This window comes from Artibeus jamaicensis, unplaced genomic scaffold, assembly GCF_021234435.1.
Source record: "Artibeus jamaicensis isolate MK-2021 breed Jamaican fruit bat unplaced genomic scaffold, CSHL_Jam_final contig_548, whole genome shotgun sequence".
Taxonomy (NCBI): Eukaryota; Metazoa; Chordata; class Mammalia; order Chiroptera; family Phyllostomidae; genus Artibeus; species Artibeus jamaicensis.
In genome coordinates this window covers 16,213,833-16,241,462 of record NW_026521883.1, presented here as the reverse complement: position 1 = coordinate 16,241,462, position 27,630 = coordinate 16,213,833, and the positions used below count along the sequence as shown (strand labels likewise).

Below are 27,630 nucleotides of genomic sequence, written 5' to 3'. Positions count from 1 at the left end.
GCCAGTTGCTGCTACTGCCCTTCATGAGGCTAATTAGCAAGAGGTACAGGGCATGCTGAGACCTGATGCTGCTTGCTTACTATTTGTGAACCTTTGAGAACGTTTAGAAAGCTCTGCAGCATTATCTAAGATAGGCCATTTGTAAGGAAAAGCCATTGGAAATGGCCTGAATGGGCTAGCAAGTTGGGTCTAGCAGTCTTAGTTAGCCAGGTTGATGGAGACTCAGATATGACACCTGTGTGCTGCCTCTGTGAGTGGAAGGCTCAGAAAAGGAACAGTGGCCACCGCCAGCACTTTTGTCTGGGAGAAAGCTACCACTCCAACTCTCGCCCCAAAGCCAGACAATGAAGTTCCTCCCTGTATGTCCCTGGCACCTTACAAGCTGCTGCCTCCGTGCTGGGGCTCAGAGTGAGTAAGTCCAAGTAAGTCTGTGGGTGGGCCCTTTAAGAGGAACACCTGGGACTCTAGGAGTTTACCATCTCATTCAGTCATAATCCCTGCTGGTCTTCATAGCCAAAAGTTATGGGGAATTTTTTTCTGAACACTGTGATGGGAGGCCTGATATATTTGGACCTGTTACTCCTCAGAGGAACCTCCACAGCCAATATATCCCCTCCCAATTCCCAGTTTTTAACTGCCTTGTGTGTGGGACTGGCCTGTGCTGTCTGCACCCTTCCCACCGGTACTGATGTGGCTTCTTTATGTATTTCGTTGTAGAACTGCTGTTCTGCTAGATTTCAGGTGGTTCGGAATGATGGCTCTGTAGTCTAGTTGTAATTTTGATGTACTTGTGGGAGGGTGTGAGTACGGCATTTATCTATGCCACTCTCTTGACTAGAACTCTACCCTCCATTGCCAGTATTCTTAATTTACTGCAAATGTACTGTGTGGGCTAAGCCCAAACCTTGTCAGACCTAATGTCTCCCTATTGCATACTTACTCATGTATGACCGGTGAATTATGTCTGGACAAAAATCAAAGTGGATTGGTTCTACTTTTAATTTATTTACAAATATCAAGTGTAATGCCATTTTCCCTTCCCCCTTTTTTGAGAGGTCAGTTCACTTTCCAAATTTCAGAGGTGATTTTTAAACAGGTTCTCTTTTCACCTCAGTTTTCCAATACCTCTTCCAACCTTCTTATTCTCAGTTCATGACTTTGCTCCCTATTTTATTAAGTAAACGGAATAAGAAGATAACTCTTCTTCATCCTGTTACTAAATCTATCGACTTTCCTGCCTCTAACCCACTTATCCTGCTTTCCCCTCATTATGACAGATTGCTACTCTTCTGTCTAAAGCCATTCAATGTGGACTGAATCCCATACTCTCTCTTCTATTCAAGGACTTTGCTCCTATAATTATTCCTCCTTTCTCTTGCAAAAATCAGGTTTATTATATCTACTAAATTGGTCACATTAGCATACGTACCATAGAATCTCTAATATATATTTTTAAAAACCTCTGTAGATCTCACATCTACCTCAAGCCCTGTACCATTGCTCCCCTTTATGGCAAAGCACCTTGAAATAGTTATCCATACTCAATGTCTCTATTCCTCATTTGTCATTCTCTCCTGAAATTACTCCAGTTAGGCATCCATCTCTGTTCTGCCCCTGAAATCATTTTTAATGATTTACCAGTAATCCACATTGCTAATTCTAGTCAGTTATTATTCCTCATAGTAATTAGTATCTCAGTAATAACTGACATAGTTGATTACTCCCTCCTTGAAATACTATTCATTTGCTTCTGGAGCACCACAGTCTTGATTTTGTTTCTTTTTTTTCCTTACCTTTGCATGTTGGAGTGTCAAAGGCCCAGTCCGTGGCTCTCTTCTCTGTCTGCATCCAACTCTGGGGTGCTCTCATTCATTCCCATGGCTTTATACACCATCCATATGTTGATCAGTCCCACATTTCTTGCTCTGACCTCTTTGAGCTCCAGACTTTTACATCTTGCTGCTGCTTGATAGCTCTACTTGGTTAAACTTCATATGCCCTAAAGGGAGCTTTTGTTTCCCTGCCCTATGTAAACCTGCCTCTCCTTTTCTCCCTCTCAGTAAAAGACGACGAACTTTTCATTGCAAAATCCAAGAGTCATCTTGATCTTTCTCTTTCCCCACACGTATATACAGTCCATCAGCAAGTCTTAACCAATTGTCTTCCAAATACATAGAATTAACCACTTCTCAAAAATGCATTACTTCTATCCTGTCCTAAGCTTCTTATACCATCCCAGTGACCTAGATAAATATTCCTACACTCAGTAGCAATACCACAGTAGGTAGAATAATACTTAAAAAAACTTAGGTCACAACACACAAACATCCCTGCCACACATACACATACACACATCCTACATAAAACCCTCCAAAGGCTTCCACATCATTCAGAATAAAATCAAACTTCATGAAGGGTTTATAGGTTCCACCGAAGCTCCCCCTACCTATTTCTATTTTCTCAAGATCTGATAACACTGTGCCTGTGTCACTCAGCTAAAGCCACACTGATTGTCTCGGTGATCTCTGAATATACTAAGTGGATTTCTGCCTCCACGTCTCTCTCTTCATTGTTCCTCCAGTCTAATTCTTCCCCCCTGGATCTGTACATGAATCATTCCCTCATTTGGAAGCCCTGCCCCTAACCACTTTATTGTAAATAATTAGGCCGTCTCCCCCGTTGCTCTTTGCCCTTACCATTTATTTTTTTCATAGCCCTTATCTCAGATATTACATATGTGTGTATGTATGTGTTTATTATCTGTTTCTTCCTTTAAAATTCAAGCTTTATAAGGGAGGAACTTTGGTTAATTAGCATGTGCCCATCGTGCAGAATAGTACGTGACACGTTCAATAAATGTGTTGAATAAGATATTATTAGTCCCAATGCCAGATATGGAAACTGAGTGTACCATAGCTGCCAGGTTTTCAGACTCCCAAGTTTATTGCTTTTTTGTTCCTTAGCCACTTTTTTCTAGAAGCTTATCTGATTATTTGTCTACCTCTGATTATTCCTCATCTGAATTGTTATGGCATTTTGTGTTACTTTTAAAGCATTTACAACATTTTGTCTTGTGCTACTGATGCATACTCTTTTTTCTTCCTGTTCTAGTGACTTATGAATGCTTTAAAAATTATTAAAGAATGACATTATTTCTTCTTGGATCTCGTAGTATTTGAGTTTTAAAGTTAGATTGATTTTCTTTAAGCTCTACAGCTTTTTCTTTGAAAACTAATATAAAATTCAGTGCTAAGATTTTTCATAATTTTTTTTCTAGCAATATGAAAACTGATTAACTTTTTGTAGCCATAGATTCACTTTACTGAGTATTTTGGGGATGCAAGCTCATTGCAGTAATGGTATCCTGTCTGTACTTTGTAAAAAGTACTTGAGTATGATTGAAAACAAATGTTTTCAAGATTTTTATGATGTTTTTCCTTTCTGTATGAATTTACTTACAGAGGAAAACTTTATTTCCTACTTTACTATTCTTCTTTTTTCCCCTTCTCCCAAGAAAGGGAGCTGGCAGTATTGTTTCAGGAGTGGGGGAAAATCATGTCGTGAAGGATGGTTTTCACTTTGCTATGAAGTAGGTTAGTTACAAAGTCATTAAGAATTGCGGACTTTGCAGTTGATGAGAATCTCTGCCTTTTCTGTGTGAACAGTGAGATGCGTCAGGCTTGCTCTCAGCGTAAGCTACCACCCAGAAAGCTGTGAAGAAGGCTGGTGGTAGCAGATGGTATCTGTGCACAGTTCGATTTGTTTAGAAGCCTACATAAAGAGCAGCATGTGTTTTGTTTTGTTTTCCCCTTAATTACTCAGAGCCAGGGAGATCAGTTTTCAAATAAAGCAGTGATACAGCCAGGAGGAAAACTTAAAAAAGAAGAAAATAGGCATCTGTATTTTTAACTGCATCATTTCAATTCCATATTTACTGAGTATGTTCTTTGTAAAAGTCTCTGCACTAGGCATTGTAGGTGATGCAAAGAAGATTATGTATTACAAAATGCCATTCAATAAATATGTCATCAGTGCCTCTTATATGCCACTCAAGTGCTTGGAATATAGAAATTGAGAGTTCCTATGCCTGAGGAGTTTACACTACAGTGGGGGGGGGGGCAAGGAACAAAATGGATGTTGGGTTTCACATAACAGGTACTATGATATATGTATACCAAGATGCTATAGAAGCTCTAGGGAAAGTGTACCTAATCTAGCCTGGGAGGATAATGAGAAAGACAGTGAGGAAAGGCTTATGGGAGGAGGTAAAACCATCATGTATTGCCCTATATGTCTTAAAGGGTGAGGAGGTATTAGCCAGGTAAAAATGAGAAGCAGGGAAGAATCAGGGCAGAAGGAAGAGCACAGGCAAAGGCTCAGAGGAAAGAAATACCAGTTTGTTTTTTTTTGAGAGATCCAGGTACTACTCTGTGGCGAGATTGTGGTGCCAGATTATGGTGGAGTTAGGAGTTTATCCATCATGTTCTTGTTTCTTCATGTGTGGAATACAGATTCTCTGCAACAGCATCAGAATATTTGCAGAAATGCAGGTCTAAAGCCACCTTGATATGTGGAAAATAGATCTGTTGTTTATGCTTAGAATTGAGATTTCCCTGTAAGTTAATATAGAATGTTCTGTATTTAACAACTATTTTTAAAAATAATGTCCTTTGTCAGGTTCACACAAACACAGTGTTTATGAATTTGTGTACATTGGTGTTTTGGTAGTTCCCTAAGGAATAATTATAATTATAAAAAGTTGCTTATAAAATAGAGAGCATGTATACTCTATCTTGGGGTTGATAAAAACAGGCAGAAAATTCCAAACAAAACATAATTTGGAAGCTTAATTTATGATGATATCTTTAAAGATATATTTTCCTAATATCAATTCAGAGTAAGAATTCCCTGAGACCTCTGTCACTCAGTGCTCAGCCTCTGGCACTGTGTGTGTGTGTGTGTGAAATTTGGGAGAAAGCAAGGAATATGGAAATGAAAAGTGCTGCAAAATAATAGAGGGCACTTATGTTTATAAATGCTCCATATATTTCTTTTACTGTACAGGAGTTAGAAAATAAAAGAAGACTGCAAAAACAAGCTGCCAGTAGCCAAAGTGCCACAGAAGTTCGCTTGAATAGAGCTCTAGAAGAAGCAGAAAAGTATAAATTGGAGCTAAATAAATTAAGGCAAAATAACAAGGTATGGAAAAATTGAATGGTTTTGGTAGTGATCACCTTTGGTAACCTCCTCTTTTATGCAAGCATCAAAACTAAATAGTTACTAAATTATAAATCTTGTCACCGTGTGTGTTTCCCTTTTCAGAAGAAACATTCATTATCAATAGATACATTTTCAATAAGCTGGGTTATGGTGCTTGGGCTGGTGCTATAATTGGGGGATAGTATAAATCTTTAGAGGATTCATTCATTTTTTTCAGCCCCCAAAACTTAATTGTGTACCCATATTACATGCCAGATACTTTTCTTTTTTTTAAGTATTTTTATTGATTATGCTATTACAGTTTTCCCAATTTCCCCCCATTATCCCCCCTCCAGCATTCCCCCCTTAGTTCATGTCCATGAGTTGTACATATAAGTTATACAAGTTTTTTGAATTCTGTTTCCTACACCATTTTTATCTCTCCCCATCTATTTTATGCCTATCAATTATGCTTCTTCCCTGTACTTTTTCCCTCTATTTCTCCCTTCCCCCTCCCCACTACAATCCCTCCACATGATGTCCATTTCTCTGATTCTGTTCCTGTTCTAGTTGTTTGCTTAGTTTTTGTTTTTATGGCTTTTCTTTTCTTTGAGGTTCATTTGTTGATAGTTATGAGTTTGTTGTCATTTTACTGTTCATATTTTTTATCTTCTTTTTCTTATGTAAGTTCCTTTAACATTTCATATAATAAGGCTTGGTGATGATGAACTCCTTTAACTTGTCCTTATCTGGGAAGCACTTTATCTGCCCTTCCATTCTAAATGATAGCTTTGCTGGATAGAGTAATCTTGAATGTAGGTCCTTGCCTTTCATGACTTCAAATACTTCTTTCCAGCCCCTTTTTGCCTGTGAGGTTTCTTTTGAGAAATCAGCTGATAGCCTTATGGGAATTCCTTTGTAGGTAACTGTCTCCTTTTCTCTTGCTGCTTTTAAGATTCTTTCCTTATCTTTAATCTTGGGTAGCTTAATGATGATGTGCCTTGGTGTATTCCTCTTTGGGTCCAACTTTTTTGAGACTCTCTGGGCTTCCTGGAAATCTATTTCCTTCCCCAGATTGGGGAAGTTTTCCTTCATTATTTGTTCAAGTACGTTTTCAATTTCTTGCTGCTGTTCTTCTCCTTCTGGCACCCCTATAATTTGGATATTGGAACATTTCAGGTTGTCCCAGAGAATCCTCAGCCTCTTCATATTTTGGGGTTCTTGTTTCTTCATTCTGTTCCAGTTGGATTTTTATTTCTTCCTTTTGTTCCAAATTGTTGTGTTGAGTCCTGGTTTCCTTCCTGTCACTGTTGGTTCCCTGAATATTTTGCTTTATTTCATTTGGGGTATCTTTTCATTTTTCGACCAAGCTCAATAAGATCTGTGAGCATTTTGATTACCAGGGCTTTAAATTCACCGTCAGATAGGGTGGGATCTCTTCATTGCTTAGTTCTCTTTCTGAAGTTTTGCTCTGTTCTTTCATTTGGGCCCTATTTCTTAGTCTTGGCGCACCTGATAAATTGTAAGGGGGTGGAGCCTTAGATATTAACCTGGGCAGGGCGACCCTCCTTGCTGTGCTGAGGTGCTGCCTGTGGGGGAGGGGCCAGAGAGGGAACAGTGGGGCTTGTCTGCTCATCTCTAGCATGCTTTCCAATGGACTCTTCTCATGTGAGACTGGGAGTTTCTCCCACCACAGCAACCACTGTAGTCCACAGTGAACTCTGAGTCTCAGTTTCCCCTTAAGTCAGCCCTGCCCACATGGTCCACCACCTCACCTAGGTTTTTCCAAACTGGCCCAGCCTGTGTGGTCTGCAGCCTTAATGGTCCGGTGGTTCTGGTTGATTTTTTTCTTTAATTCCTTGGTTGTTGGTGTTCCTCACAGTTTGGTTTTCTGACATTTCTGGTTGTTTATTGATTTTAGATTGGTTGTTATCCTCTATCCTCCTTTTGGTTGTGTGAGGAAGCAGAGGGTTTCTATGTATGCCTCCATCTTGTTTGGAACTCACACTTTTCTAGTCTTAGGATAAATGGTGGGAGAAAGTTTCTTTTGTATCTTGAGTTTGTTTTATTCTTCCTTGAGCCTCAATTTTCTAACATGAGGTCTGTCCAGAAAAAGTCCAGCCATTGTTAATATAACAAGAATGTTTTATGTGACATTTTGACATTAATGTAACCTGGCAGCCAAGGAGAGTGGACTGGAGTGCACATTCATGAACAATGACGACTTCACTGTACTAGTCAGTGGGGGTGGTAGACATCATTGAGGGAACATGTGTATTGTGTGGCCATTACATTCAAAATGACTGAGTAGAGCAATAAATCTGCATCAACTTTTGCGTTAAGTGTGAACATTCCTCTGGGGGGAACTATTCAGATGATTCCACAGCTATGGGCAATGGATGATTGATAGCTTCATCATGACAATGCACCTGCTCATACAATCACATCTCATGCAGAGTTTTTTGGCAAAACATCAAATCACCCAGTTGACTCAGCCCCCTACAGCCCAGGTTTGGCACCCTGTGACTTCTGGCTTTTCCCAAAACTAAAATCACCTTTGAAAGAGAAGAGATTTCAGACTGGAAGTGAGGTTCAGGAAAATACAACAGGGCAAGCTGATGGTGATTGGGAGAACTCTGAGGTCCCAAGGAGCCTACTTTGAAGAGGACTGAGGTACCATTGTGCTATGTACAATGTTTCTTGTATCTTGTTATCTTCTTCAATAAATGTCTCTATTTTTTATATTACATGGCTGGACACCTTCTGAACAGACCTTATGTAATACAAAGGGCTATTTTATAGGTCAGTGGTTCATCTGGAGGGCTTGTTAAAACATAGATTGCTGGGCCCCCTCTCCAGAGTTTCTGCTTTTTTAGGTCTGGGTTGCAGCCTGAGAATGTGCAGTTTTAAGAAGTACCCAGGTAATGCTGATGTCACTGGATCTGAGATAACAATTTGATAACCATTATTGTAGAGTTATTGTGAGAATCACCCTTGTATTCCTAGTAGCTAGCTAATGACTGTCATAGAATTAGCACTCAATGCCTAAAACTAGCTGTTGAATAAATGAAGGCTCAAGTATCAATGTGTGTGGAAACATTTTTTACATTCTAAATATTCCTATTAGTGTTTGGTTCCCTGTCAAGCTGAAAGTGATGCTCCATTGCAATCTCTCCCTTAGGACAATATTTAATAACAGTGGCTTGGATGATGAAATTAGTAGCCACCTTCATTATATATACAAAATGATATGTTTGAGATTAAATTAGTAGCATAAGACAACATTGAACAAAACTGATCTTGGTTAAGTTCTCCATCTTTAACAGAGGCAAATATGTTGCAATGAATACAGAATTTTGAGATATCTTCTGTGAGATAGTTTATACTATATAATCTTACTATGTTCATATTTAAGAGCCATCAATGATGGCATTATGATGGGGATTTATTAATAGAAGTAATTAAGTGAACAAATTAGGAAGTCTTTACAAAGTTGCCAGTAATTAGCATGTTATTAGAATATTATTTCCAATTTGGTGCACTCTAAAGGGATTCTGAATAAAATGAAATGGAATAACTGATTATGTCATGATTTGCTAATTCTGGTTGTAGATTTGATCTCTATTTTAGCACACACATTAGAGAAGTAGAAAACTTGTTTCCATGACAACAGATGAGTCTCCTAATTCTAGTCAGCCATTTTGCAAATTCAAGTAATGACTTGGTATGTGAATGATTCAGTATAAAACCATCAACTCTGTATAAACAACATAGATGTGTTCAGGACAAGCATCTGACCCCAGGACTGCATTATGGGTGATTGATTTAAACACAGTGGGATGACATTTTGGTGTATATTACTGTTTACTATCAATTGTTTTTCTAGGAGTCTCATAGATTAATCCATTTTGGGTTAGTTTTTGTGGGTGGTGTAAGATAGGAGTCTAGTTTTGTTCTTTTACATGTGAATGTCCAACTTTTCCAGTACCATATATTGAAGAGGGAGTTTCCCCATTGCATACTATTGGCTCTCTTGTCAAATGTTAGTTGACCTAATTTGCATGGGTTTGCTTCTAGGCTCTTAATTCTGTGCCATTCATTGGTTTATGTTTATGTTGTTAGGTAGTATCATACTATTTTGATTTCTATGGTTTTATATGTAGTTTGAAATCAGGAAATAAGATATCTCCCGTTTTTCTTTAACAGGATTGCTTTGTCTCTTTGATTTTTTGTGGTTCCATATAAATTTTAGGATTGTTTTGTTCTGTATCTGTAAAAAAATTCCATTGGAATTTTGATAGAGGTTTGCATTGAATTTATAGATGGCTTTGGTTGTATGGACATTTTAACAATATTAGTTCCTCCCAGTCATGAACACAGGATTCTTTTCTATTTGTTTGTGTCTTTGATAACTTTCATCATTGTCTTATAATTTTCAGTGTACAGATCTTTCACCTCCTTGGTTAAATTTATTCCTAAGTATTTTGTTCTTTTTGATGCAATTATAAAAATGATTGTTTTATTTCTGTTACAGGTAATTTATTAGTGTATAGAAATACTATTGATTTTTGAATGTTAATTTTGGATCCTACAATTTTAGTTTGTTGATTAGATCTCAATTTTTTCATGGAGTCTTTAGGATTTTCTCCATATAGTCATGTTGTCAGCAAATACAGTTTTACTTCTTCCTTTCCAATTCTGATACCTTTTGTTTATTTTTCTTGCCCATTTGCTCTGGCTAGGACTTCTGGTAGTATGTTGAGTAGGAGTGGTTAGTGTGCACCCTTGTCTTGTTCCTGATCTTAAGAGGAAAAGCTTTTAGCCTTTCACCACTGAGTGTAATGTTAGCTGTAGACTTGTCTATTATGTTGAGGTATGTTCTTTCTAAACCTAATTTGTTAAGAGTGTTTATCAAAAACAGATGTTGAAATTTTGAAATGCTTTTTTGTGTCTATTGAGACGAGCATGCGATTATCTTCCTTCATTCTGTTAATGTGGTGTGTTGCATTCATTTTCATATGATGACTCATCCTTGCCAATCCAGCAATAAATTTCACTTGGTGTATAATCTTTTCCATGTGCTATGCAATTCAGTTTGCTATTATTTGGTTGAAGATTCTTGCACCACTATCCATCAGGGATATTGTTCTTTAATTTTATTGTAGTGTCTTTGGCTTTGGTACCAGGTTAATAATGCTGGCTTCATAAAATGTATTTGGAATTGTTTTGTCCTCTTCTATTTTTTTTGGAAGAATTTAATGACAACTGGTGTTAATTCCTCTTTAGATGTTTGACAGAATTCACCAGGAAAGCCATCTACTGGGCTTTCTTTGTTGGGAGGTTTTTAATTCTATTTCAATCTCCTTACTAGTTAGAGTTCTGTTCACATTTCCTGTATTTTCATCATTCAGTTTTGGTAGCTTGTGAGTTTAATTTATCCATTTTGTCTAGATTATACAATTTGTTGGTGTTCATAGTATTCTTTTATAATCCTTTATATTTCTGGGGTATCATTTCTAATGTCTCCTCTTTTATTTCTGATAATAGTTATTTGAGTCTTATTTTATTTTCTTAGTCTAGGTAAAGGTTTATCAATTTCACTGATTTTCCTATACTGTTTTTCTGCCATGTTATTCATCAACTCTGCATTAATTTTTATTATTCCCTACCTTCAACAGATTTTGAGTTTAGTTCTTTTTGTAGTTACTTAAGTTGTAAAGTTGTTGATTTGCTATCTTCTTTTTAATGTAAGTATTAACAGCTATAAATTTCTCCCTGTAGACCTTTACTGTAACCTGTAAGTTTGTCTGTTGTGGTTTTATTATAATTTGTCTCAGTACATTTTCTAAATTTCCTTGTGATTTCTTCTTTGACCCACTTGTTGTTCATATTGTTTTATTGTTTAATTCCCACATATTTGTTTTCCTTCTGCTATTGATTTCTATTTGGTTATATTGTAAGCGGGAAAGAGACTTTGTATTATTTCAGTCTTTTGGAATTTTTAAAGATTTGTTTAGTGGCCTAATATGATCTATTCTGGACAATGCTGTGTACTTGAGAAGTACTTGAGAAAAATGTTGGGGGGAATGTTCTAAATGTGTCTATTAGGTCTAGATAGTTTATAGTGTTTAATTACTATTCCCTTAATCTTCAGATTGTTCTGTCCCCTATTGAAAGTTGGGTATTGAATGAAGTCTCCTACTGTTATTATAGGGCTATTTCTCCTACCAATTCTGTTGATGTTTGCTTTATATATATTTATAATAGTTATAGCTTCTTAGTGAATTAACACTTATCATTATGTAATGTCCTTCTTTGTCTGTTTTTGACTTTGTTTTGTCTGATATTAGAGCCACACCTGTCCTTTTGTTTACTGTTTCCATTGGTTACTATTTGCATGGGATATCTTTTTCCATTCTTTCATTTTCAGTCTATGTATGCACTTAGATTGAAAGTTAATCTCTGTAAACAGCATACAGTTGTTTATAACAGCATTTATAATTCAAGTTATTACTAATAGGGAAGAACTTCCTCTGGCCATTTTAATGTTTTCTGTATGTCTTAAAGGGTTTTTGTCTCTTTTAAATGTCTTACTTTCCTGAGTCTCAGCTCAGCTTCACCTCAGGGCGTTAGATGCTATTTTTTATTCTCTGCCCATAATCTTTTGCCCCTTGGCACCTGTGGTTCTGTAGATCCCCTGCAGCCCTCATGTCCAGCAGTATCCAATTTGATATTCAAACTATGCCACCATTCTATCAAGTGAGGCATAAAACAGTCCCTCAGGCAACCCTGTACAAGTCAGAACATCACAACCAAGTTGTGCTATTTTCTTTCCATCCCAAGGGAGGAGCTGGGAGTTGAGAAACTTTCCATTATGCCCAAGAGGGTGAGGTGAAAGAGTGAGCATAAATGCAGTGACATTTTCTACTATTTTGAATGTGGTTCTTGCTTGGTTGCTGCTGCTGCTTAGTTGGCTTCTAGAGTTCTCACAATGCTGCACTGATCTGCATATTGTATATTCAGTACTTCCATGGTGTTCCTTGGAGGAATAAGCGGGGCAGGGGGCTCTACCTGCAGACAACCCCCACCTACCACTGGCCGCCACAGATGAGAATAAGTCTACCAAGACATGATCTGCTTGGAGAGGAAAGGTGGTTGATCTCTCAAAGGAGAAGGGCCAAGAGCCTTTCCCTCAATGGGCTTTTATCAGATTCAGTTTGCACAGGCATACGGGTAAAGCTTATCAATCATTGCCAAGCAGTAAGGATCAAACAATAGATAACATACAAAGAACTATGAGGGCTTAGTCAGAGTCAGTTAGCTAAGGGGCCATAAAACTTTGGGAAACAAACTCATTTCCTGCTTGGACCCTTATCAGAAAATTGAGAGCATTCTTACCAAAGCAGGTTTGACAGGATTTTATTCATTTTCTCAGTCCTGATCTCGCCAGGGAACCTGCCCTTTCCAGCCCAGGGCAGCACTGCCCTCTGTCACTGTTTCAGGCTTAAGTCAACAAGTGGAAGTAAGGCAGCCAAGAGATTAGGAGACGTCTTTGCAGACAGAATGAGGACTCAGGCTATGTCAAAGTCGAGGGGTGAGGGTTCATCACCTCCTTTTTTGGTAGCCCCCCCCCCCCAAGTCCTTCCCTGGGGCCTTCTTCATGACCATGCCTGTCTTAGGTCATCCCTCCCTTGAGGAATCTTACCCATCATTGGCTAACTGGTCATGCATTGGGGGCCAGGCAGGGTGATGTAAAGGGGGCAGTGGTGGCACCCCTGCCAAGGAGATAAGCTTTGTCTCCTTAGTGGCTTAGGGTCTCTCACTCAGCCTTAGCCATGGGGGGTTACAGCTTCTGAAACCAGGCAGGGTGGTTCGCAACAAATAAGGGCCTGGAGCTTTATATTCTGCCATTTTGCTGACATCATTCCCAATTATCTTCTAAAAAAATTTTTTTAGGACTAATATTTACCGAGTTACTATTTCTGGTAGTCTTATTTTCTTTGTGTGTGGATTCAGATAGATATCCTTCTAGTATCATTTTCCTTTTGCATGAAAGACTTTTTTCCAAGTATAGCAAATCCTCAAGTAATATTTCATTCAATGTTGTTTTGTTATAATGTTGATGACATGCCATAGGAACTTATTTATATCGATTGGCCTACAATGAAATTGGTTTCGTTATACATTATTTTGCTTAACATCAGAGAAACTATCAATGATTGTAAGTAAGGACTTATATATATATATATATATATATAAGATCTCCCTATACTTAATAACTTCTGATCTGTCTCTTAAATTTCACTGATGCTTTTCCTGCATTGTCCAAATTGCTTCAGAGTTCATCCAGTTAATTATTACCAAGATTACAAACTCAGTCACCCTTGTCATGGGCAGTCATTGAATTCTCTATCTCAGCTCTTTACACCACAGCTGTTGCTTTTCATGGACTCCTAGTACTCTCATCCTGTACATCCCCATTCAGGGGTCCGCCAAGGATTTGAGGGAAATAGAAATGTAGATATTGAGGACTCCCTGCTCTCCAGGATTTCCCACCTGGAAATGTCTAGCACCCTGGCAGCCCTGCTGTCTCACTCCTCAGCCCAATGAGACTGTTACTTTTGACTTGCGGTGTAACCCCCTGTGAACCTATGAACCAGAAAGTGCTCTCAACCAGGATGCTTCCGTTTTTGGAAGGATCACATTGCCTCTACTTTCTGCTTACTTACCTACATCTCGCCTGTTTTTAAAATTGTGTCCAGAGTTTATTTTTGCTACTGTCTGGAGAGTTGGTCCAATACAAGCTATTTGCTATTACTGGAATTAGAACTGAGTTGTTACTTTAAAAGCATTCTTTAAAATGTGAGAGACTTGAGCATTATTAAAAGTTATCAAAGTTACAATACAGTTTTTATTAATGATGTGATGATAGTTTTTTTTATTAAAAGACTGCAATAAATATATGGGATTTTTCTTTTTCAGGATATAGCAAACGAAGACCACAAAAAAATTGAAGCATTAAAATTAGAAAACAGGAAACTAGAAAAACAAAAAGGAGAATTAATGATAGGCTTCAAGAAACAATTAAAATTAATTGATGTTTTAAAAAGGCAGAAGGTGAGTATCCTTTAGGTGTTTGTTTTGACATGCTTAGGCATGAAATTTTATCTATATAAAATGCACTAAACATAAGATTTATATATAATGTTTATATATAATGCGTCATTCAGGGAAGTAGGAATGTGGTAACCAGGACTGGCAGATATAGTGTGTGCACTCTCTAACTGAAGAACACACCATATACAAGAATAAGTATCATCTTGGGGGACTGGTTTGCCTCTTGAAATCTTGAAGAGAGAAAACTGATTTTGAGTTACCTGGTAGTGGGAAGATATGAATTTGTGGTTCTGCCCTTTTCCTTTTTGAAAGGTTATTGAGCTGTCTGTCAGCAGTAGGTTGGTACAGTGCTGGGCAGAGACTTGTATAGGCTGGCCCTTGAGTGTAGTTATGTTTCAGATACGTGTACTGGAGTTAGAGTGCACACGCCTACTGCAGAGCTTGTAAATAGAATATTATACACACTTACAGACTTCTTGTTGTGTGGCCTGTTTTTAATACTAAATTAGACAATATTGATTTTTTTAAGTGCAGATGCATATTGAAGCTGCCAGGATGCTGTCTTTCACTGAAGAGGAATTTATGAAGGCACTTGAATGGGGAGATTCTTGAGTGGGTTACTGTAGTTAGTCTCTAACCAACAGTGTGTGATAGATACACATTTCATTTAAGTTGTAATGGTTTTAATTTTTACTCCTTATAAGTAATGAAACCAAAGTAATTCTAAGGAATTCCATTTGGGGGAATACAAAAGTGACATAATTATTAGAAAAGTTATATTTAAATAAAGAAATAGGAATTTAACTTTTGATTCTGCTTTCTTGTGACCTTTGTCCACTGCACTTTAATAAAAAATATGTTCTGGAGATTTAGCTCTAGGCTATAAATGAGTTAGTAAGAACTTAAAAACAGAATTTCTTTGACAGACAAATTAGGTAATAAAGCACTTTGAAATTCCTTGCCCTTTACTTTTCTCCTCCCTTATAGTAGAAAGGAAAAAATGTTTAAAAAAAGATACATCTAAAATATTTACATTAAAAATTGTTTCAAAACAGTATAGACTTAACATTGTCTTAGTTGCCTAAGTACCACAGACCCTGGTGGGTCTGGTTTATCAACAGACATTATCTTACAGTTCTGGAGACTGGAAGGCAGACATCAGCGTTGGCTTCTACTGAGTCCTGTCCCTTTGGCTTGAGCACGGCTGTCTGCTCCCCATGACATTGCATGCTCAGGAAAAGATGTTTTAAACCCAAATTAATTCTAAGTACTTATTTCCCTGGCTAAATCAGGGAAGCAAAATTCTTAAACACAAACATAGCATGGACTGAATAGAGATGCAGAAAAAGCTCTGAAAAGTAGTATAGAAATATTAATTTCCTGGGTTTGGTTTTATATATGATACATATAGAACTCAGATCTTCAAATGTCAGTATAAAAACAATTTGACCAAATAATTCTGCAGTTAAAAGTATTCAGTAAATTTAATTTTTATAAGAAAATGTTTTCTTTTAGAGAACCATTTACAAAATGATAACAAAGATGTTTTAGAAAATTCAAGTAGAAATAGATTCCTACTATCGCTAAAGCAAAAGTCACACTGACATCTAGTGGTGACATACAAAAGAACCAGGTTTTACCAAATCTTGGTATCACTTTTCTTCACTCCTTTTCTGATATGCTTTCCTAAACTCTTCACCAAGCATTTCAATATCATCCTCTTTTTTGAATACACCCTGTAAGAAAAATATTTTATGGGTTACTTTGAATGCCAGAATATTTCCCTGAATGTTTACACAACTAGCAAATATATAGGCGTGAAATTTGTAAAGTTATTTCCAAGATAAGGAACTCTAACAGATTTATGAAAAATATCATTATCTGATAAACATACTGAATATTCTTAGACTGACCTGACCTCCTGGTTCATCAGTCCCAGTGTTGGAACTTGCAGTAGTGAAGTAGAAGATTCCTGTGACAAGTACTATCGCTTGGACTGGCTGAACAAGAAGGAATTTAATCTACACGGTATGCTTCCCTTGTCTTGAAACAGCCCTACAATCTGAGTATGAGGGCTCAGGGTGAAGAGTCTGAGTGTGGCCAGATTCATGCCTGGGACTGGCTCTTGCTTCAGTTCTGTAGCTAATCAGCAAACATTCAAACTTGCAGGAAAGAATCCAGGTTTGCCATTTAAGAAAGCCCTTTGAAATTCTTTACTTGTTTTTGTTTTCCCTAACAGTAAGAGGCTCTTTAAAAACAAAATTGAACTTAAATGTTTATTACTTAAAATTAAAGAATAAGCCCTAGCTGGTGTAACTCAGTGGATTGAGCACAGGCCTGCGAACCAGAGGATCGCAGTTCGATTCCCAGTCAGGGCATATTCCTGGGATGCAGGCCAGTTCCCAGCAGGGGATGCACGAAAGGCAACCATACATTGATGTTTCTCTCCCTCTCTCCTCCCCCCCTCTAAAGATTAATTTTTTTTTAAGATTTTATTTATTTATTTAAGAATAATTTAGGTCATTTGGGGCCATCAGGACCTAAAGTATACAAAGTCATTTCAGGCTATCTCCCCATCTCTACAATTATATCCCTACAACAATATCTAAACCCAGGACTCTCCCAGAATTTGTGGTCTGTTCCATGGAGTTTATCAATTCCATATGGCTTTTGTCATTTTGTAGTCATTAATTCTGTCTAAACAATTAGACTATAAAGTCCTGGCGGTGGGCTTTCTCTCCTTCCTTACTTTGCACTGGACTAAACATAAAATACACACTTTATTCTTCCAATTGAATAAAATATCAAATAGCACAGTTTCTGTATTTGAAGGACGGAAATTTTATTTACATGAGTCCAGATGTTTGTGGCCTATGAAACTCAGTTTATTTTAGTCACAGTGTAATGTATCTTGGCTGTACTTGATAATTTGCTATCTTCTAGACATACATTTAAAAACCAAGGTTACCCACTTGATCATAATATATGATCTTTTTTGACGTATTGCTGTATTCGGTTTGCTAATTTTTTGTTGATAAAACAGCTATGGTGCATTTACTCAGTGGAATATTATTTGACTGTCAAAAAGAAGAAAAATTTTACCCTTTGCAACAGTATGGATGGACCTGGAGAGTTATACTAGGTGAAATAAGACAGAGAAAGACAAATACCATATGATCTCACTCATAGCTAGAATCTTGTAAACAAACAGTAGAGACAAACTCAGAGAGCAGGCTGACAGTTCTGGGAGTGAGTGGAGGGACTGAGCAAAAAAGAAAAGGACCTCGTGGACACAGACAAGTGTGGTGATTGCTGGGTGGGGGCGATGAATGGTAATGGAAAAAACACATTAAAACATGAACTATTGAGAAAAACTGAGGTTACCTTGAACCTAGCTAGAACTCAACCTCCTATTGCAGAGCAGATCTGTCCCAGACTCAGTCTGAGCATGTGTCTGTTACTGGTGTTACTGACAAGACTTTCTGTGCACCTGCAGCTTCAGTGTACAAAGTATTACAACAGCTTTGTGGTAGTTTAGTTTTAGAACACATACACTGAAAGGGGAGAAAAAATCTCAAAACCTTAAAGTCAATAAATCTAGCTCACAATTCTAAAAATGTGCCAAGACTGACTCATTTTGGAGACAGTGACTGGCCAGAATCCCACTGCTGTTTGATAACAGCAAGAAGCGAACAAAACCCAGGACCTCTGTAATCCTAATAACCCTGTGGTTTTTTCTCCACTGGTAGATGTCAGGAGGACAACACTGAGTTAAAGCTCACTTACTTTAGGGAGATATCCTAGTAAGTTCGTAGCATGCTCTTTGAGGAGTTTTAGTCTTTCTTCTTCAATAATTGTATTAATACATCCCTGTCTTCTTTGCTGCAGCTGCCATTCTTCCAGTTCACGTTGCTGGAAATGTAAAGAAAATATTGTCACCCAGTCCATTAATCTTAAAAATTGTCAAAACTATTCTTGCAGGGAATTAGATAAAATTGACAAACTTACTGATACTAACTTGAAAAGATTCTAGATGATGCACATGGTAAGGCAAAAGTTGGTTTACAGTTGTTTGCATGGAAAATACAGTAATAAAAATAAACTGCTTTATGTGCTCACAACTGTAAACCTACTTTTGCCCCACCCTGGGATTTTAGGAAGGCAGGTACATATATTCAGGATAATATCATTACCAAGAAAAAAAAAAGTGTTGAAAGAAGTGACTTCCTAATTAATTCAACAAATATTTACTGGATGTTTACCATATTGCAGGTGCTAACGGCAGCTCACAGTGGAAAATAAAGTGGGTACAACCAAACGGACAGCTAACGAAATACAGGGTCTGGCACAAATAACGCCTCTTTTTATTACAAACTTTTTTACAGAATCATAACCGTGTAATTCCATAACATAATGATATCACCCTCGAGCACACCATATGACATTTTAGGTGGAATGTCCAAATTGCTGTCCATCTCGTGGGAGACATTCACGTTCCCTACCAACCACACTCCAGCAGGTATTACTTCTGCTGGGCCCTGTACTTCCACATATTAAATTTTTAAAACCCAGTATGAAGTCCAAGAATAGCAGCAAGAATTCTACACAGAGAAATTTCTCAGGAACAAGTTCTGAATACTCAACCACACCAAAATTCTGTGCCATGTGAGTCAAAGAGATGACTAGCTTAAAAAAGTTTCTAGGGCTTAAAAGAACTCTTAAGGAAATGTATCCAACAAATCCTGTTGTGCAGGGAGGGATGCTACAAGGTAGACTGTTGAAATAATGAGTTCCTGCCAAGAATTACTTTAAAGTAGTCTTAATGCAAAGCTTTTCTTTGAGATTAGTTATTTACTGGGGTCACTATTTCTTCAAACCATTCCTTGTCAAATTCATGGAAACTAGAAAGAAAAATTGTATATACAATTAATATATAACATCACCTGGCACATAAAAGGTTCTCAGTTAACTGTTTAGTGGATAAAGGCACGAACTGATTGCTGTTAAATGGTAATGGCAAAAACCAAACCAAACCACTTTTCCTTACTTTGTCTGCAAGGAACTGTTTGCGGCGCTCTTCAATAAGTTTTTCCACAGCCCTCTTGTGTTCCAGTTGCTTCATTCTTTGCTTCTGAGCATTCATTAATTCTATGCGATCATCCTCGGCGAGTTTGGCTAACATAGCCTTTCTGAAGATCTCCTCTTCCTCCTTTGCAGCCTGTTGTACCAGTTCCTTCAAGGCCATTTGTTCTATAAAATTTTGCTTCAATTCTTTTTGCTTTCTCAATTTCTCTTCTGCTTCTTCCTAAAAAAAAACACAACAGTTTACATGTAGAAGGTAATTCAGTAACTGTTGCTTTAAAGCAGATTTATAAACTGAGGGTGGGATAGTTTGGTTAAGCTTAAAAGACTAAGGCAGTGTTCTCTAGTGTAAACTAGTTGAAAAAAGGACATGTGACTTTTGAATTGCCTTTTACTACTTTCTCTATTCAAAATTAACACATAACTACTCTGAAAAGGGCTGATATAAGAACTCTTTTTGCTTACCTAAGTTTATTAAATCTGTATTCTATGAAATTTGTACCAATTATAAATCATTCTAGAATCTTGCATGAAACTATTATTCAGATCATTGATAAATATTTTTCAGAACAATAATCTAGCAATGACAATCAGAAATTTTTCAGGGAAATTCAAATTTACTTTGAACAGTTAAAGTCCTTTTCTACACATTTTAATTTTCCCAGCATTTTATTATGAGAAATTTCACACATAACCAAAGGGGTAAAGAATTTCATAGTGATCACTCACATACCTAACACCTGGATTCTACTAACAATATTTTACTGTTTTTGCATTATCATCTCTCTATTCAGTTGGGGCTGATATAAATTTTAAGTCCTCTAATCTAACCAACTTTGCCCGATTCTTACACAAGCTCCAGGCAGTCCAGCATCCTCAAGGCATTCAAAATACTGTCTTAACAGCTGTATGGATAAGGCTCGTACTTCCAGATCACACCAACTCTATGGGATTTACAACAGGCCACCAGCTGGCATATGACTCCGAGCAGAGGTCCAGGGAAACAAGCTGACATCCCACTGCTGAGATCCCTGGACGACAACCCCACCAAAGCTACCCCAGTGACCTGGTCTTCCTAGAGCGGCTGCTCTCCCACCCATTTTGCTCCCTGGTATCGTCAGACCCTGACAGGAGAAGGGATAACTGCTGGAGATAACCTAGGTCACGTGAAGAATTCTAACTGAAAGAAGAGAAATGTAGTTTTAACTTTATGGTGTTTAAAAACAGATGTTTTTAAAAAGCAGTAGGATGGGTTTGAGCCACTCTGCAGTATCAGCTGTAGCCACTTTGATAGTTACATTGTGTCTCAAACCTCTCTTTCTTCACTCATCCCTCTCTAATCCCCTCCCCAACCCTCCTCCTCCATAATTTTTCCATCTAATTTTACTTCATATATATATATATATATATATATATATATATATATATATATATATGCCTTATCCCCTCACTAAAAATAAGTTACAAGAGGGAAATCTTGTTTTTCTTTGCGTGTACTATTTATCCACTTATCCACTGACGGACACTTTGAGGTCATTTCCACATCTTGGCTATTGTAAGGCTGCAACTGGACATCCAAAAGCAAAACCTGGACCTTGGCCTAAGTCTCACATAGTATACAAAATATTAACTGAAAATGGGTCACAGACTTATAAATGCACAAGTCAACAACTTTTAGGGAAATAATTATTTGGCTAGGCAAAGACTTCCTAGAATTAGTATCAAAAGTATGATCCATAAAAACAAACTGATAAATTGGACTTCAAAGAAATCAAAACATTTTTTCAGAGATAGACCCTAATGTTAGGAGGATGAAAAGATATAGACAAGGAGACAAGGAGAAAATATCTGTAAATCATATACCTCACAAGGACTAGTATCTAGAATACATGAAGAACTCAAAATTTTATAGTAAATGAACAACCAACCCAATTAGAAAATCAGCATATCATCTTGATGTGAGGTCAAGTTTGTTGATACTTTTTCAACACTACATCCCTGTGGTTTTCTGACTACCTTTTCTACATACAGTGGCACCTCGGTCCTTGTCATTAATTTGTTCCAGAACTGATGAGTGCCGAAATCAAAGAGCACTGAGCAAGCTATGAGTGATGAAGCATTTTTTTCTCATCAAAATGCTATGAGTACAAGGTTTGACAAGTTCTGAAGCCAACAAGTATTGAGGTATGACTGTATTAATGAGAAGGGGTATTGAAATCTTCCAATGTAATTATGGATTTCTCTGTCTCTCCTTTGGTTTCCGTCAGTTCTGTTTCGTGTGTTTTGAAGCTTTATTTAGGTTCATACACATTTACAATTATTATATCCTCCAGATGAATTACCTTATTATCATCTTGATCTCCAACCTGCTTTTGATTAGTGTCTGCATGGTATATCTTTCTCCATCCTTTTGTTTCTAAAGTATGTGTCTTCATATTTAAATTGTGTTTCTTGGACAACATAGTTGCATCATGCTTTTTCTTGTTGCTATTACAGTTGTCCCAGTCCCCCCAGTGCACTCCCCTGGCCCGCCCAACCCTGTACCCCGGTTCCCTCAGTCACTCCCCACCCTGTCGTCCATGTCCATGTGTCCTTTATCCACGTTCCCTGACTAGAACTTTCCCCTCCTCCCTCCCCTCCACTCACTGTCAATATGTTCATTTCCATGTCTCCTGCTTCTTAAGTAGTTTGTAAACTGCTGCCTAGGTCTGGCTTTTTAAATCCAGCCTGAAAATTTCTCTTTTAATTGTAGTGTTTATACCCTTTACAATAATTATCAATATTTTGGGGTTTAAATCTATCTTTCTACTTTCATCTCAAAATGATATTATTCTCTATGTTAATCATTCTTTCAATTTCTAAAACTTACTTTTAGTTTCCTCATATGTATTTCAGCTTGTTCTTCCTCGTGTAATTCTCGTCGCACTTGTTCCAAATCTTCACGTTGCTGCAGCATTTCTTCCAATTTTTGTGTCAACTATTAAATTTTTTTCAGGGAAAAAAAAAAAAACCACTCAGACATAATAGGACCCAAACCCTATTTAAAAAATCAGAATTTTGCCCTGGCTGGTGTAGCTCAGTGGATTGAGCATGAGCCTGTGAAGCAAAGGGTTGCCAGTTCGATTCCCAGTCAGGGCACATGCCTGGGTTGCAGGCCAAGTCCCCAGTAGGGGACACATGAGAGGCAACCACACATTGATGTTTCTCTCCCACTCTTTCTCCTTCCCTTCCCCTTTCTCTAAAAATAAATATTTAAAAAAAAATCAGAATTTCTCCAATGTTAAAGAAGTGGTTATTTTAATACCATATTCTGAAGTTGTAGCCTTTTTTCTTCATTTTCTTGAACTTTCGCCATCCAATCTTCTTCTCTTTGTTGCTGCAAGCTGGCAAACTCTATGATCTTTCTGTTTTCTTCTTCCATTTCCTCGCGTTTCTTTTTTCTCCAGAGAGCCTGCTCTCTCTGAAACTCTTCTATATACCTTCGAGTTGCATTCTTTTTTTCTAACTCTTGTTGTCTCTCTCTAAAATGCAATAGTGAGTACAGTTTTATAGTAACAGAAATTTTAAAATATAGAAGAATGTGTGTCATTTCCTTCAGTCAACAATGTTGGAAAAATGTATAGTTTGTTCATGCATTCATGCAACAAAACATTCTGAGTTTCTATTAATGCTACTAGATATGTTAGAGGGATGAGTTTTCTGAGTAAGATACCACCACCCTTCTTCTCTAACCGGTTCGCGAAGGTGTAAGCATCGCACTTCACAAAGGCTGCAGCCTGCCAACATCTGCCTCCCGGCACTCTGCACTTCACTGTCTACCAAGGAAATTCATCAGAAAACAAGGCCGCTGACGTACCATATGAGCATATTTAAGAAAAACAAACTTTTGTGATTGTCACTTAATGAGCACTTGTTAATTACCAGGTAATCGACTATCGTGCTAAGAGACATATAGGAGCTGGTCTCAGTTTATGAGCTGACGCCACTGCGGACTTCTGTGGGTCAGGCAGTGTGTAGGTGCTTCACCTCTTCAGAACAAGCCTGAGATTAACATAAATGTTTAGGCATTAACAAAGTTGGGGTTAACTTACAATTGATCTTCTTCACAGATTTTCCTGACAATTTCATCAATCATGAGTTTTTCTTTCAATAACTGCTCATAAGCTTCCTGCTTTTTCTTCTCTTGTTCTTCAAGTTGTTTCTCTAAGTCAAGACTGTACTGTGTTTTCACTTTATTTCGTCTGTCTTCTGCAGCACTCTCTTCCTTCATTATTCTCTCGTGCTCTTCCTTCATGGTTCGGGCTATTTCAGCATCACGTTTCTGTTATTAAAACAAAATTCATCTTTCCATTTTCAAGTCTGAGCAGAGTGTGATAGAATATTTTAAAGAGATGTAACTGAGTATCTTAAAGCCTGTCACATAAAATATTTTCATCTGTGTAAGTTAAAAGCAAAGGTAAGTCACTGTCACCTAAAGGGTTTGAATGACGAGCCACACTGTGAAGAGGCCTTCCTGTTCCTCCAGGTAGCTCTCTCAGGGCAGCGTACAATAGGGATAGTTAGTAACTCTGCATTTGAAAAGTGGTCAGGTGAGAAGTGCTCTATTCATAACTTTACTATGCTAACTGCCAAAGCAGTAGTCATCTTTCTGTTTTGTATTTAGTAGTGGCAATTTTCACAACTTAACTTTATTATGTATGTGGATTAAAAAAGAGTTTTATGGAGAGTAATTTCACAGGATGATCTGTCTATAGATTCCTAACTGGGCAGGTCACAGTAGGTAGTCATGCCCTGGGCATACGGCTTATCTTTGTAAAAGATAAAGTAAAAGGCTTATCTTTGCCTTAAGCAAGCCCTGTACACCATTACTGTGCCTCTAGGTTAACATACCTTTGAAATGAAGTACTACAAGCTCTCAACAGGGCACATACTCTCATTAACTACCCTGTAATCCACTCCCCACTTTGCTGTCTCCCACCTCCATGTGCCCTTCCTTATAGTCCCTCCTTAATTTCAAATGCATAAAAGAAGCTGCAAAAACTATTCTCTGGAGCATTTGAGTTTTGCTCCTCAGCATAATCAGTTTGTCTCAAATAAACTCTTAAAAAAATTCTCTACAGGTTTGAACGTTTCTTACATTGACATGTATCAGCCACTATTTAGAGTAAGGATGGTGCAGGCACCCCTTGGAGACACTGCGGGTTTAGTTCTGGCACCACAACAAAGCGAGTATCACCATAAAGCAAGTTGTAATTGTTTTTGCCCGTGGACAATCTTGCCTCCAATTTGTAAGAAATGCATGAGGGAGCGAAGTGTAATAAAATGAGGTATGTCTGTCTGCCTGTACTGTCTTTTCCATACGGGTCTGCTGTTTACAGCTCTGAGTGAGGCTTAAGTCACTCTCAGCCTAAACTTTCTTTCCCGCCACTGGCCTTTTAAGTCTCCCCTTTTCTCATTTATTAAAGGCCCTTTGTATTCGTTTTAACTTAAAAGTGTTACATATGTCACTGTGTCTGTTTTCTGCAGCTTTTACTTCACTCATTCTCTAACTCATACTTCTGAGTTAAAGATAGTATTGCTTCTGGAATAGGTTCAACCCCTTATTTGTTTTGAGCATTTTTAAATCATTTAACAAAATAAATTTTAAATTAAATATATATCGGGGCAATTTAAAAAATTGCCCCTTACTATTGTGATCACAGCCCAAATGTTCTGATGGCAGAATGGTTGGCAGCATCAAATATAAAAGGAGAGAGAGATCAAAATGTGAATGCTGCTAAATGCCATTCCTGATCTAACTGATGCCTTTAACACTACACTGTTAATATTACTTAATCAAAATTCTTTCTTGGCTTCTGTTCTTAGCACATGTTGTACTAGGTTCTTTAGAAAAATATAAAATGATAAAAATAAAAATATTACATTCTACCATACACTTATATAAAGACAGTGTTCTCCTTCGCAGTTAAGAAAAGTAAACCTTAGAAAGACTGAACCAAAACTAGCACCTAGATATTCTGACACCTGGTCAAGTCCTAGGAGTATCTGACTTTAAAGTTTGTGGGTCAGTTTTATTAAGAAAATAGCAATTGTCTCATGAATCAGACAAAATGCCTACAATTGCTTTGAATAACCTCAATTACCAAGGTAATTAAAGCTGTAAACTACTGGTCAAACAGTATATTGTTTATATTCTACTTTATTTTTCAAAAGGTAGAACACACCTCTATGGCTTAGGAAATGAAATCCCGCTCTCGCCTGCCATCGGTGCTAACAGCATGCTACACGACCCCAGGCTTTTCTGTACGAGCACGCGTGCACGTGCCCGGGCGTGCGTGTCACCGTGGGCAGCCTCTATTCTTATTTGATACCTACGTTGTGCTGCACCAGCTGAATATTTTGATATCGCCTCTACCTGTATGCGTGTATGAGTACATGTGTGTATCACTATATACAACGCATACCATATTCTGCTGTGTATAATGCGTACCCACGTTTTTTGGTGCGCATTATACACTGATTATTATACCCATTATTAATTGTCTGCCTCTCACACACCCCCAACTGGGGACCCAGCCCGCAAGCCAGGCATGTGCCCTGACCAGGAACTGAACCAGCAACCATTCAGTCCATGGGCCTGCACTGAATCCAAGGAGCCACACCAGCCAAGGCTATTACACCCATTATTATACCCATGGTATGTAATCATACCCATGTATAATGTGCATCCTTATTTTTCCCTAAAAAATTTGGGCAAAAAATGTACATTAGACATGGCAAGGTACAGTATGTGTGAATATATATACATATGTTGATAGCCACATACATATATGTGCAGGTTTTTTAAGTAAAAATGGTCTGTGATATGTATTATTCTCCAACTTGATTTTTTTGCAACATCTTTTCCATTCAATCTAAAATATATATGGTCCAAGATAAAAGCCAGAACATTTACCTCTACCCCCTCCTCTTTAACAGCTGTGTAATATCTTGTGAAAGGGATCCAGGAGAGAGGGGACTCTGCCACCTCTCTATTTCACATAATAGAGCGACAAGAAAAGGGGAACGTAAGGCTGTGTCACAACGAGTCAGACCTTTTCATCTGTATCTAGCCTTTGTTTGTGACAATGAGTGCGCACGTTATGACTTGCACCTGCTTTTAAGTGTTAACTCAATAAAGCCTGTTTTATATTGGTGAGTGTGCCTGAAACTCCTTTGCCCAAGAGTAACTCCTGCCCTGAACTTGGCAGTTTGTCAGGAGTTAGAAAAAGGGATAGAGGGAAACAAATAGAAAATGCTATTTATAAAACAGAAGAGTTTGCATAAAATTATAAAATAGTTTATTTTTTAGGACTTTAGAAAATAAAAAAATAATAATATTTAATATATTAATCATGCTAACAACTTGCACTGTATTAGTTTGTCAAAGGATAATTGGTTAGAGACCAAAAAGAATGCTGGGAGTTACTGAATAAAGCCATTCATTCTAAACAGCTGCCTAGTCCTTTGTGTCTCTGAAAGGCTCTAATATTATATTAAACAAGGCTCGAAATTAAATAATCCATGATTCCCTATACCTTAAGGATCTGAAAAGCATGAAGTATTTGAGAAATCTAGCACTGTAAATTCCTTATAGTATGTAACAATTTTTTTAAAAATTGGTCTATTTTTGGTTTTTTAAATGAACCTAACAACACAGAAAGCACAATGAGCAGAAACATGATTACCATTTGTTCATATTTAATGGCATCCTTTTCAGCAATCTGAGCTGCCCTTTCTTTATTCATGTAGGCTGCTTTTAATTTCTTCTCCAGTTCTCTGAGCTCAATACTGTTTAAAAAGAAAAGACATTTAAATTTGAGGACCACTACTGTAAAAATAATCTATATCTGAAATTAAAAGAATTTTTTTCTAAATGTGTAAAACAAATTTACATTATTTAAATATTTTGAAAAAGTACCCCTTTTCCCCTTCATCCAAAGTAACATCAGAATGTAAAATGGGACACTGTAATTTTCTAAACAAAACAATCCTTTTACTTTCAATAACCATTACTAAAAATCTTTTTGCCAGTGCCTGGCTCAGACAAAGTGCTTTGTCAATATTGGTTAAAATTTCTGTCCAGCTACTAATATTATCAAACTAAAAGAACCATATAGTAAGGGGATTTAAACCTAAGCAAGTTACTTATATTTTGTTCCTTGGTTTTGCTGTATGTAAAAGGAATTTTGC

At 37.4% G+C, this 27,630-nt stretch overlaps 2 protein-coding genes across 4 annotated transcripts in view; one reads left to right on the top strand and one right to left on the bottom strand.

Annotated features, from left to right (window-relative positions):
* The window catches only part of TEX9 (testis expressed 9), a 49,827-nt gene extending 34,810 nt beyond the window's left edge, over window positions 1-15,017 (top strand). Inside the window, exons 10-12 of one of the 2 annotated variants that reach the window (XM_037151106.2) lie at window positions 5,065-5,199; window positions 14,182-14,316; window positions 14,851-15,017. In XM_037151106.2, the coding sequence (XP_037007001.2) occupies window positions 5,065-5,199; window positions 14,182-14,316; window positions 14,851-14,928 (348 nt within the window). In that variant the 3' untranslated portion in view covers window positions 14,929-15,017. Of the gene's footprint in view, window positions 1-5,064; window positions 5,200-14,181; window positions 14,317-14,845 lie in introns of both variants that reach the window. The other variant, XM_053670166.1, reaches the window with a different exon arrangement.
* A 44-nt stretch (window positions 15,018-15,061) lies between these two features.
* MNS1 (meiosis specific nuclear structural 1) overlaps window positions 15,062-27,630 on the bottom strand; it is a 34,751-nt gene continuing 22,182 nt past the window's right edge. For both annotated transcript variants that reach the window (XM_053670165.1, XM_037151105.2), the window contains exons 4-10: window positions 27,126-27,228; window positions 23,490-23,719; window positions 22,703-22,919; window positions 22,268-22,375; window positions 19,364-19,621; window positions 18,103-18,228; window positions 15,062-16,052 (exon numbers count right to left, since the gene is read on the bottom strand). In XM_053670165.1, the coding sequence (XP_053526140.1) occupies window positions 15,969-16,052; window positions 18,103-18,228; window positions 19,364-19,621; window positions 22,268-22,375; window positions 22,703-22,919; window positions 23,490-23,719; window positions 27,126-27,228 (1,126 nt within the window). In that variant the 3' untranslated portion in view covers window positions 15,062-15,968. The remainder of the gene's footprint in view (window positions 16,053-18,102; window positions 18,229-19,363; window positions 19,622-22,267; window positions 22,376-22,702; window positions 22,920-23,489; window positions 23,720-27,125; window positions 27,229-27,630) is intronic.